The sequence below is a fragment of the Lepidochelys olivacea genome (genome assembly GCF_965140295.1).
Source record: "Lepidochelys olivacea isolate rLepOli2 genome assembly, chromosome: 7".
Classification (NCBI taxonomy): Eukaryota; Metazoa; Chordata; order Testudines; family Cheloniidae; genus Lepidochelys; species Lepidochelys olivacea.
The window spans coordinates 26,247,390-26,260,849 of NC_140417.1; the positions used below are offsets into that span (position 1 = coordinate 26,247,390).

Genomic DNA, 13,460 nt, shown 5'->3' on the forward strand with positions numbered 1-13,460 from the left:
GGAAGAGGCAGGACCAGGGCGGGGATTTGGGGAAGGAATTGGTATATTGGCAGGGAGGGGGTGGAGTTGGGGCGGGGACTTTGGGGAAGGGTTTGGAATGGGGGTGGGAAGAGATGGGGCAGGGGCGGGGCTTCATGGAAGGGGTGTAGTGGGGGCGGGGCTGGGGTGGGTCGAGCACCCATGGGAAGGAGGGGAAGTCGGTGACTATACTCAGGGATGTGGATATTTCATTTCCCTAAGTGGCGTAATTCAACTGACCTACGTCCCCATGTAGACAGTGCTAGGATGACAGAAAAATTCTTCCATCTACCTAGCTACTGCCTCTCAGGGAGGTGGATTACTTACGTTAATGGCAGAATCAGTGCGGGTAGTACCTACACTGAAGCACTACAGCACAGCTTTGCCATTGTAGCATTTTTAAGTGAAGCCAGACTCTCAGAAAAGCCATAAAATGTTTTTTAAAACAAAACACATCCCCTTTCAGGCCTTTTGATGTATCAAAATAACCCTCCTCCCCCAAGGCCAGTTCAGGTTATCCTGACTCAGGCAGAAGATGATATGTTTGGAATACTGGTAAATGAGAGAGTTTCCGATTAGACCTTAAAGATTATTTCTTTACACTGTTCAAGTACTAGCTAATGTAAAGTACTAGTCAGCTGAAAACTGACTGAACTTTAATGTAAATATTTAATTAAAACAGGGGTTTAGCTTTAAAGCTATTCTAAAAAGTTAGTTGTCCAAAACATTGTAGTAAAAAAAAAGTGATGGTTTAAACTCAGTGCAGAGCCAGGACATTTTAAAAAAATAATACTGCTTTTTTTGTCTTTATTTTGAATATTAGAGTTAGCAAAAAACCTAAACCTCCAAAAATTTTTTAAAAGGCAGTACTGACTTTCTACTCACCTATATTTGATAATAATGTAATTGCTCATTCATTCAGCATGCCTGCTATCCAACATGCTTAATATTGCTTTTGGGGCAAACGGTTTTCGTTGTTGGAATTTTGTGAACACACAATAAGTATTAATTGCTGTCACTTTGCCTGACAGCAGTAGAATGCCTGACAGCTTTATTTTACAATCTTATACATTCTAAGATGCATATTCAACAACATTCCTTTTCTCGCCTTCATGCGCCATTCCATTCATTAGCGAGAATCAAATCCAGGAAAGAGCACCTCCTGTGAGGTGATGAATGCCCTCAACTCCCATTAACATCAGTGGGGGTTCAGGGTGCTCAGCAACGTGGACGATCAGGTGGTAGTAATCCGTTAAATTCTCATGCACAGTATATATATATATATATATTGTTGTAACACACTACAACAGTGAGTATTCTGAAAATTTCTGAAATTATTGCTTAAATTATATGTTAGATGAAATTTACTATATTTGTAAAAAGACTATAATAATACCAGCAATCCAGTTTCAGAGCATGATTTAAAAATAATCTAAATGTGAATGTTGCCATTTGGTATATTGTAATGGTGTATGTTAGCAACATTTTAAAAAATCTGAACATATCAATATGTATTTTTATCCCTCTAGTTTTTTTAATTTAGTTTTTCAAACTCTTAACAGATATTTTAAAATATAAAGAATCATATTGTGTGGTTGTGACTGGTTTACAACCCCCCCTCTCATTTGATCATTGCTCATACCTCCATGCAATAAACCAAGAAAGGACATTTTAATTTTGATAAACACAATGTCTAGTGCATATATGAACAGGCTTTTTGTTCATTATCTTTTTAGTATAGATAAAGTAAAATGATAAAAGTGCTGTAGAACTCAGATTAGCTAATGAATGCACCCTTCTATACAATGTACTTTACTTCTCCATTTTCCAACTTTTCCTCACTTTTTGTTTTTAATACAGTAATAAATGTAAAAAAAGAAACTCAAAGAAAATTATATCCTGCTTTTCTTGGTAATGTGTTGAGTCACAATTAAAACAAGAAAAATCCCAGATAAAGCTAACAATAAAGCATAAATACCTCCAGTTCTGGGCCACTGGTTATAAAAGCATGCATTCCTCAAAACTTGGATAAGTCCTGCTTACCAGTCTATGGTGAGGGTATATTTTAAAGAATTCATAAAGAGTGCCAAGACACTTTTATTTGTGAAGTAGGCATGCATCTTTTCCAGAAACCTTTTGTCAACTGAGGTGTTTAAAAATGTTGGGAGGATAAATTATAAGGGAGAGTACAGAGACACTGTGTCTTCTTTCTTTCTCTCATCTCCCAGTCCTTTTTATATCTGTTATTTTGTTTTCCTTTTACTCCCAGGGAACTTTAGAAGTACTGAACTATATCCAGACTGTTTGGAGGGCTTTCTGAGCATATTAAAAATCAGGTTGCTAATGTCTATACTTACTTAGCAATGCATATTATTTTGTGTTTTTTAGTAAGCTTTCAATGAAGTTACAGATGTTGGAGCTCTCGGTAATGAGAACATTGGCAAGTCTTCAGGTGTTTCACTATTGCAGGAGGAGCTTGTTTCCAGGGTTTGGTGGTGACAGCTAGGAGATGCTGGACCAGGGAGGAGAAAGAGACTGTAAATGGTGTTTGAGATTCCCAAGTGGAGTTGCCAGGATTATCGTGGTGCAGCAATGCCACAATAATTAAGGTTGCGTCACAACTTCTGTTTAAAGGTTGACCTTTCTAAGTTATCTAAAATTGACATGTTTAGTTGGATACCCTTTGAAATTTGATGTGCCTTACGAGAGTGCAGGGTAGGATTAGTGACCTAAATTTAGGGTCATTTGAGCTAGGAGTTGCAGAGATATAAACCCTGAAAAAATTGCCATTTTTTCAAAAAGTTTTTAGGAGATGTGGTGGTGGTGTTTTTGCTCAGAGATAGAGATCAAACTATTGATGTGATACAGGTCAAAATTGTCTCTATCTGTTGAGTTTTGCCCAAGTTTAGTACCCACAAAATCTTTGGGGATCCAACCTGAGAATGGTGTTTGGGATGCAGGAGGGGGCTCAGGGCTGGGGCAGGCAGTTGGGGTGTGGGGGTGTTGTGGGGTGTGGGCTCAGGGAGGGAGTTTGGTGTGGGAGGGGACTCTGGGCTGGGGCAGGAGGTTGGGGTGCGGGAGGGGGTTCCGGATGTGGAGTCTGGGAGGGACTTACTGCAGCTTCCAGGAAGCAGCCACCAGGTCCCTTCAGCCCCTAGGTGCATAGACGGCCAGGGAGGCTCCGCGTGCTGCCCTCGTGCCTGCAGGCGCTGTTCCTGCAGCTCCAATTGGTCACAGTTTCCGGCCAATGGGAGATGCGGAGCCGGCACTCAGGGCGGGGGCAGGGCGCAGAGCCTCCCTGTGCCTAGGGGCTGCAGGGACCTGGTGGCTGCTTCTGGGAGTTGCATGGAGCCAGGGCAGGTAGGGAGCCTGCCTTCGCCCAGGGCCCCTGCTGCACCACCAACAGGACTTTTAACAGCCTGGTTGGCAGTGCCGATTAGAGCCACCAGGGTCCCTTTTTCACCGGGTGTTCTGGTCAAAGACCGGATGCCTGGCAACCCTGTGTACTGGGGATCTGTACCAAGCTTCTTGTGTTTTTGTTTGTTTGTTTTTTGTTTCTTTAAGGTCTACAAGTCACAGACCAGGAAATCTATGTAATATAACACAATCAGCAACATTTTACATGTAGACTGATTGTTCAGTTTACAGATGATCAGATGCTACAATGGGGGATATGTTATAAATAGACAGATATCATCTATGCATGCAATGCGCTTGTGAGTCATTAGGAGATAAAAATATAGACAGGTACAAATGTAGAAAATTTCTCACAAGCTTCAATTCATTGGAAGTGATTTAGCTCTAGCAAAATCCAAACGGGATCTTAAGAAAATTAATGGTTCTGTGTAGAAATATGTAAACAGAATGAAAATATAATAATGAATATAAAACAAATCTCAGAGCTTTGTGAAGATTATATTCTTGCATGAAAACTGTATAATGTATACCACAAGAATATTAGTGAACTTGGAAATATAGTAGTAAACCAGTACTAGATTTAAAAGCTTGAGTTTTAAGGCTAAATAAAAATAGACAGTAAAATTCAAATAAAATCCAGTGTGTGAGACTTAAGTAGATCAAGTGAGTCCATGATATTATTAAGTATCAGAGGGGTAGCCGTGTTAGTCTGGATCTGTAAAAGCGGCAAAGAGTCCTGTGGCACCTTATAGACTAACAGATGTACTGGAGCATAAGCTTTCGTGGGTGAATACCCACTTTGTCGGATGCATGATATTATTGTCAGCAGAGTACAGGTGATGAGATGAGGCAGAAATCTTGAAAATAAATGAAACCTAATTTAGAACAGCCATCAAGAAGTACTTTCTTCCTAAAAAAGACTATTCTCTATTCTCTGAGATCTTCAGGGGAGACCCTAGAATAAAATACCCAATAATTTTCTTTCTGAGCATGCGTGCTTAAGAGGCCCCAAATCCTTTTATACATTAAACAATATCTGATATTAAAATAATAACAGGTAGCTTTAGAAATTAATATAAAATACACATTTAAAAGCTATTAAAATAAACTGTTGAGACAATAAATGTGCAGTTTTTAATATTTCTAGGGCCACTAAATTGAAATGATTGGATTTTTAAAAAATGGAAAGTAACTGTTTAAAGAAAATATGACCCTGATCCATATCTAATGTGGACCAAATCCTACACTCTGTCCCAGTCCTGAGTAAATGAGCTTGGGAGGAAGAGGGGCCACAGAAAAGTTTGGGTGGGGATGGGGAAGAATGCAGTCCTCCCAAGCTGTCCACAGAGCTGTATTGGAGCTGCTCCAGGCCTGCTACTACAACCTCTGTAGCTTCAGTGGCAGGTGGATGCATGTGGTTGTGGATCTCCTGACTTTGTTCCTAAAGCCCCTTCTGGGGTAATATGCAGGAGATGCTTATCATTGGCATGATCTCTCTTTGATTTGCTCTCCAGCCTCCATGCCCTGGAACCCCATTGGTTTTTCTCTGGTTTAGGACACTCCATGCTTGAGGGATGGGGGCGGCAGTGTTTGTTTCTATATGAATTACATTTTGTGCTGGTAGCATTTATTCAAGAGAAACGCTGTAAATGGAATTTAATTTCCAGGGTCTAAATCCCCTGCATGTGCCTCCTCCTCAGCCCAAGCTCACTAACTGGGTTTAGTGCCAGTAGATTCTAAAAGTGGTGAGGGGTGGCTGCTACTATGACCCTGAGGTAAGTGTCCCCTGCTGGCCCCTGAATTCTGATACCTGGGGGATGCAGGAAATCCCTGTGGAGCTAGCTTGTATGGATCTCAGGAAGGGGGACCCTCCGTGTAGGTGCCCCCAAAACCTTTCTTGTCTCCTCCTTGCAGCAATTCTAAACTGCTTCTACTGCATCTGGGGCTCTTCACAGCCATACAGAAAGCGACAGGATTTGCCCACAATTAATTGATTTGCTCCCACATAAGGAAACACTTTTGTATGCTGTATTTTGCACTGGCTACAGATCTGTAAAATTCAAAATTAGATATGCAATGGATTTCAAATTAAAATACACGTGAACTGCAGATGTTTCTTAAGTAATTTTTCAGTTGCTGTTTCTTCACTTATTTTTTTTTCTTGTTTTCAGAACTTTCACATATAGGTAACATTATTAAAACAGAAATGTGAGCATATCACACAAGCACATAGTAAAGGAGGAGTCTAGGGAAAAGCAAGGCCTCTTTCTACAAGCTCAGCTTTAGGCACTGAAGAAAAAAATCGGTGTTGAACAGGACCCAAATTATTGCTCTCTTACAGTCATTAATCTTACAGACTTCATACATGCTAGAGAAGGAGGGCATTGAACAGACTGCAGCTAAAAAAGGAGGGCTAAGTAGCTTAATAAGTGAATTAAAGGAGCCAATGTCATACCCATACCAGATGGTGGTAGAAATGGTGGCACTAGAACACCAGACACGGTGCTGATATACTGCAGGTGAGTCCTATGTTTCTCTGAGACACAACCTCACCAGTGCCTCAACCCTCCCATATCTGCAGCTTTTAAGTGAGTTCAGTTTAAACAATACTAAGGATTTTGGTAGTCCATTACCACTGCATCTCCGTGCTTATCACCGTGCCAACTGCTTATCAGTGTGGCAGGGAGTTGCTCTTGGTGGTGGGAAGAACATACAAATTAGCTGCCTGATCTTTGAGTTGCTCTATGTAAGCAGTGTCAGGATGAGCTCCACCCTGACGTCTGGTGGTGAGGTGTGGCAAGTTGTGGAAAAGAACTTCAGGGGCTGATCTCATTTGCATAGGCACACCCATCCCGCCTAGAATGAGGCCATAGCTGCCCAAATGGTCACTTTGGCTGCTGTGGGATCCCCAGCGTCTCTGTTATTGGGGCAGGAAGAATAAATTGTTGTTACGCTGATTATGGGAACTGTGCTTGGAACTGCACTTGGCCTTTTGTTATGATGGAGGGACTCACCATCAACTAAGTAGCACTCGCTAGGCAAGGGTCATGGGTTCCAAAACTCTGTGAATGGAGAGAGGTTGGGGACAGGTATTTATACTTGGTGGTATGGGCCCCTTGGTGAGGGCCTTCCATGCTAATTGCACTTCCTCCTCTCTCCACTGTGGAATATCAGAGCTAATTTTGATTCCATTAGGAGTCTAGTTACAGGCTGCTGAGCTCACTTTGGGCTAATGGTGCACCAGCACTGAGGCTCCCCTACTACAAGCTGAATTCACCAAAGAGCTGAACTGACTAAGAGCTAAAATCACTGAGCATTGTGTTAAGTAGTGCGGGAGCCTGAAGATATATTGTGGAGCAGTTTGCGGGATGGCTGGAGTGCCTTGTGGACAAGCTGGTGGAGCAGTTCGTGGGACAGCAGGAGCTGCTTGTGGGCTGTGGAGTGGAGCTGAGCGAAGGAGTTCGTGGGGCGGCTGGCAGAGCAGAGCGGAGCGGAGGCCTATGGAGCTGTGGGGCGGTCAGCTTCAGATCGGTTTCAGAGTAACAGCCGTGTTAGTCTGTATTCGCAAAAAGAAAAGGAGTACTTGTGGCACCTTAGAGACTAACCAATTTATTTGAGCATGAGCTTTCGTGAGCTACAGCTCACTTCCTCAGATGCATACCGTGGAAACTGCAGCAGACTTTATATACACACAGAGAATATGAAACAATACCTCCTCCCACCCCACTGTCCTGCTGGTAATAGCTTATCTAAAGTGATCATCAAGTTGGGCCATTTCCAGCACAAATCCAGGTTTTCTCGCCCTCCACCCCCCCACACAAATTCACTCTCCTGCTGGTGATAGCCCATCCAAAGTGACAACTCTCCACACAATGTGCATGACAATCAAGTTGGGCCATTTCCTGCACAAATCCAGGTTCTCTCACCCCCCCACCCCCCTCCCAAAAATCACACACACAAACTCACTATCCCGGCATAGTGAGTTTGTGTGTGTGGTTTTTGGGAGGGGGGTGGGGGGGTGAGAGAACCTGGATTTGTGCAGGAAATGGCCCAACTTGATTGTCATGCACATTGTGTGGAGAGTTGTCACTTTGGATGGGCTATCACCAGCAGGAGAGTGAATTTGTGTGGGGGGGTGGAGGGCGAGAAAACCTGGATTTGTGCTGGAAATGGCCCAACTTGATGATCACTTTAGATAAGCTATTACCAGCAGGACAGTGGGGTGGGAGGAGGTATTGTTTCATATTCTCTGTGTGTATATAAAGTCTGCTGCAGTTTCCACGGTATGCATCGGATGAAGTGAGCTGTAGCTCACGAAAGCTCATGCTCAAATAAATTGGTTAGTCTCTAAGGTGCCACAAGTACTCCTTTTCTTTCAGCTTCAGATCATGTAAGGTGCCTCTTACCCCCGTCCCATCTGCACCCAGGTTGGGAGGTAAAGCTCCACAGATAAACTTTCGAACTCTGGGGCTGCCCTGACCAGAGACTTTTGGGTCATTGGACTTTTGGGACTTTGGGTGATTTGGGGTTGCTGGATTCAAGAACCAAAGGGAAAGGGGCATGCCCCAATTTGCTTGGGGTGGGTTTTTTTTGCTCATGGGTTGTGTTATGAATCCTGTTGGTGGTGTTTCCCCAACATAATGCCACATTGTTTCTCTCTGTTATTAAAAGGCTTTTTGCTACACTCAGATTATGTGCTTGCGAGAGGGGAAGTATTGCCTCTTGGAGGTGCCCAGCGGGGGTGGTATATATTTGTCCCAGGTCACTGGGTGGGGGCTCGAGCCGGTTTGCATTGTGTTATTGGAATGGATCCCCTAGATATTGAACCCGGCCCTTGTTGCTGCCAACTCTGACGGGCAGAAGGGTTACATATATATGGATCCTCACTCTATACCTATTGCACTGTTATGGGGAAGTAGAGATCGTCAGGGATTTCTGACTATATTACAAAAAAAAATATGTGGTGAGGTGATTGGGGAATTATGAGAAAGGATCAAATCGTCCCGACCCCAATAGTCATGAGGTGTTGTGTGTCCTCTGCTTCAGTGACCTTAACTTCACTCCCTGACTGTTTTGGAGCTGAGATGTCAGAAATATTGTGTACCCTAGTGAAACAAGTGCTATATACCATGTGGCAGCTGGAGCTGGCGAGACACGGATTTTGTCTCTTTACTGGGGGTACGTTTGGGCACTCAAATACTAGGATAATAGGCACTGTCGTAAGAACTTAGATAGGGAAACTGCATCGGTCTCTTCTAGGATTTGAGTTTGCCTCCATTGCAGTAGAGTCCCGTAAGACTCCAGACAGCTTCAGGGCTCAATTCCTTGGGCAAGCCTTTGGCCTATATGATTAAAATGGTTCAGCATTATTCTACAGGCTGAGTAGTTCCCATTGACTTCATTAGAATTTACCTGTATACTTCAGCCGGAGAGCGTTGCTAGAGTCTAATTTCATATCCACTATTTCTGCTTAAATAGTCAAAATTCCAGTACTTATCGGAATGGATGTGCCTGTGCGGCATCCTGAAAAGTTGAGGCTTATTTCTATATGGAAGAAACATCTGTATTTTGGGACAACAGAACTGCCTTTCACCTGCTGGGGAAAATACAAACCAACAGGAAACAGTGACTCTCGTTAAGCTGGTTAATACAAACCAATATTTTGTTAGCACTGGTTGATCCAGTTTGCCTAGGGCTATATTTGCACTAGAGAAGGGAATTATTGGAAATTGAACTGCTTGGATAGAAACAGTTTCAGCACAAACAGTTCAGTGTGTCCATTTTAGCCACACTGAAGGACATCAGAACCTTGCATTTTTGCCCCATATCCACAACCACTATTTTAAACCATTTCCATTGCAATGCCATCCAGGTACTATTCCTATAATTACTGGCCCAACTGGCATCAAAAGTGGATTCTGGAATAATTTGAAAGGGTACTGATGCACTGCAGAATAGTACCGAGGGGACCAAGAAGAAACATTTTAGCACGTCCAAATCCATGCTGGCAATGAAACAGCTCAGACTGAAGTGGTTTACGCTATACTGATTCTTAGACCTATTGAAAAGCTAGTCTACCCCCAACAGTTTTTAGAATCCATGTAAACCAGTTGAAACATCCTTGTATGAGGTCATGGATGGTTTATAAATCTTGGAGATTAGAATGGTTTACAAAGGTACATTTCTCTAGTATAGAGATAGGTAGGGGCTATGGCAAGTGGGGACTTGTTTTTGTCTTTGTTTGCACTAATGTCTGTAATTGTTTTTTCTAAAATGGTTCAAACACAGTGGCAATGATTTAATATTCTAGCTGTTATTCTTGATTTAAAAATATTTACATTCCTTCCCCCTCTATCCCCCTCCACCAAAAAAACCCTCCTCTCAACACAAATGTAGAATGGACATTATAGAATTAGAATAGGGTACCTGTATGTAGTGGTAATGTCCTGGTAGGGTGACCAGACAGCAAGTGTGAAAAATTGGGACGGGGGTGGGAGGTAATAGGAGCCTATATAAGAAAAAGACCCCAAAATCGGGACTGTCTCTATAAAATCGGGACATTTGATCACCCTATGTCCTGGGGAAATGCTTAAAAATTGCTGGATTTAAGTGACTTAGACTTGGTGCTGCTGCTCTGAATGAATCCTCTCTTTAAGAAATTATTTTAGATCTGGTTTAGTTATCGCAGCCAAGTTACTTAATTTCACAGATTGCTTGGAATGCTTGTTTGTTGTTTAAAAAAAAAATCAGTGAAGGTTCATAGTTATGGGTGATAAATGTGGATCAGATGTTCCTGATATTATCAGATTCTTTATTATTATTTTATTTTTATCGGTTATGAAATTATCAGTAACTTTAACTGTTCTGATTATTTAAATCAGTTACAAAAGTAAGCCTGCTACAGAAATACCATTATGACATCAAATGCAGAAAAGGAGATTTGACAGTCCCTCCTTTACTTGAGGAAAGAATTAACTGTTTATAATATACTTTTTTCCTTCGAATAGACAAACAACAAATACCAACAAGTCTGTGGTTTATAGTTCCAGTCATCTTTCTAATAATTTATAATTGTCCTGAAGACAATTATTCTCTGAAATTAACTGTCTTATTGTAAACCTTGAAATTTAGCTTAACAATATCTGTTTCTTCCACTAAAACTGAGCTATCAGAAGTACTGTGTTTTATTTAACCTCCCCTCTCTTGGCCTCCATCATGTCCCCACCAATGTGGTATTTATTAAGCTAATGTTATTAAAGGAAAACAGATATGTTGTGTTTTGAAAATATATTCATGACCTCTGGTTTCAATTTGTTTTTGTGTAGACACCAGATAGTTTCATCCCTGGTGTAATTTCATTGTGATTATTAATTAAGTGAATTGACTTAAATGACTGAAGTTACATTAGGGATATATTTGGTCCACAGTGTTACTAATTCAAAATGCAAAAAATAGTTTCTAGCACGAAAAAAATGAACAGTTGTTTCTCCATTTGAAATTCCATTAAATATGGAAATTCACAGGTAATAATCCTAAATGTAAAACAGCATTATTCTTACTTTAAAAATAATTATTCCAAGACCAGTTGATGTATACTGTGCTTTATGACCCACTTTCATCATTGTAAAGTTACTTTATATTGTATTTGTTTTAAGTTACTTTACTCAACCTTAATTATTTTTTTTCCAGATCTTCAGTGTTTGAGAAGTTATCAGTTTTTTCCTACTCGAAGAATGCAGTGAAACCATTTGCCAGCATTATTATCTGGAATTATAGGTTTAATATCCAGCATCAGTGTTACTAATTTCTTATTAAATAGTACCTCACAGTAGTAGAAAAAATGTATGGAAGTGCAAGAACAATCAGTAATTTGGAAGGCAGTCCTTCCAGGTCTCCTCGTTTGCCAAGATCTCCTCGTCTGGGCCACAGGAGAACAAGCAGCGGGGGAGGAACAGGTAAGACACTATCAATGGAAAACATCCAGTCCCTTAATGCAGCCTATGCAACATCTGGACCGATGTATCTTAGTGACCATGAAGGTGTAGCGTCTACTACTTTCCCAAAGGGCACAATGACTCTTGGAAGGGCTGCAAATCGAGCTGTGTATGGTGGTCGAGTCACAGCTATGGGGAGTAGTCCAAATATTGCTTCAGCTGGACTTTCTCACACAGATGTCCTTTCTTATACTGATCAGCATGGAGGTCTGACCACATCTTCACATCATCATCATCATCAAGTTCCCTCTATGCTGAGACAGGTAAGGGATAGCACCATGCTAGATCTACAGGCTCAGCTCAAGGAACTACAAAGAGAGAATGATCTTCTGAGAAAAGAACTGGATATCAAGGACAGTAAGCTGGGATCTTCCATGAATAGCATCAAGACTTTTTGGAGTCCTGAGCTAAAAAAGGAAAGAGTCTTGAGGAAAGAAGAAGCTGCCAGAATGTCAGTTCTTAAAGAGCAGATGAGGGTTTCTCATGAAGAGAACCAGGTAAGTAATCCTGAAAGTTTATTTCTACCAATTTACAACTAAGCACTTTATATTTTGCTTATGATACTGTGACCTGTATTGGAGCAAGTTTGGCATAATCAACAGGAATTCTGTGTCTTGTATATCTGCCTCTGGCTGCTAAGCAGCAGGAAAGCACACTAATAAGAAGCTGGATGTAGCTTATAATTTCCTTGATGCAGCATTCCTTTACATTATTGCTGAGGAGAATGACTGACTGACTGACTGACTGACTGACTGACTGACTTTGCCACTACCTGTTTTCTTATCTGTGAGACATTCTGTAGTATTTTTTTCAACAGCAGCCTAAATACACTCTGCAGGCTTCACTGAAGAGGGAATTGTACCACTTCTATACATATCTGGGAAAGGTCTGAGTAAGTATGTGGGGACACATTTTGTGTAAGGTGCATAGGGATTTAGCGGCCTAGTTTCCATGAAAGCTAAAGGGAGACATGATATTAAATCCCATCGATTACATTTGATAATATTCTGTATTATACCAACCATGAAGGAAACAGGAATTGTGCTCTGTCCGCTACTTTCCTTAAAGAGACCTATCCTTAGGAAATGAACAATTTGAAAATGTTTAGTTATATTGGAAGTGTAATTACTAATGTTTCCATTCTCTGTTATAATATGATTAAAGATATAGTCATTAATGATTCATATTATTCATGATTAAATATATAGTGCCATCAGCAGAAAAGTAGCTATTCTGAGCTGTTTCCAAGAAGCGATATAGATCAATGGCAAAGGTGAGATTGCAAGTTTCTATTTTGCACAAGTTTCCTACACACACTTTCATTGATGGTCTTGTGTATTTAAAGCTGCCCCTTTTTAGAACATCTATTGATTCTCTTATGAAATAATATAATACATAATATGTTCTTCACCCTTAGAGATCTCCAATCTATGCTCCTCCATTGACAGGCAAGCAGCAATAATCAGGGTTTTTGATGCCTTCTTTTTCCCAGGTTTCTAATCACCACTATTGCTTTCTCTGTGCAGAAGCACTACTGGTAGTGTGCCTCTCTGAACTTCCCAGTGCATTTAGATGTTTCAGTGTATATTATTTCTATCTCCACAAATATTTAAGTAGAGTACCATGTGTGACTGGGTGAAAGCACTAGGTCAGCTTTTCAGACATGATCTTTCAAGATATGTCTCAAGACTTTCTGGAGTCCTGAGCTAAAAAAGGATCTTTCAAGAAATATCTCAAGATTTCCTTCAGTTCAAAAAAATCAAGTATTGAGCAAAATTCAGAATTTTTGTCCTGTGGAAAATTCTGACATTTCAACATTTTTGTTTTCATTCTAAATCAGAATGAAAAGTCTCAATACTTTTCATAGAACAGAAATTTAAAAAAAAATTCAGTTCAGAAATGTCACATTTCTGTTCACTTTTGATCAATTGTTTCAACATTTTTGATCAAAATTAAACATTTCAACAGTCGCAAACTCAAAACATTTTGGTTTGGTTTGGTTTGTTGAAATGACCCCAAATGCTTCATTTC

At 40.8% G+C, this 13,460-nt stretch overlaps 1 protein-coding gene across 1 annotated transcript in view; it reads left to right on the forward strand.

Moving 5' to 3' along the window:
* ERC2 (ELKS/RAB6-interacting/CAST family member 2) overlaps positions 1 to 13,460 on the forward strand; it is a 754,764-nt gene that overhangs the window by 16,969 nt on the left and 724,335 nt on the right. The window contains exon 2 of the mRNA XM_084633053.1: positions 11,125 to 11,926. Within this exon, the coding sequence (XP_084489179.1) occupies positions 11,276 to 11,926 (651 nt within the window). The 5' untranslated portion in view covers positions 11,125 to 11,275. The remainder of the gene's footprint in view (positions 1 to 11,124; positions 11,927 to 13,460) is intronic.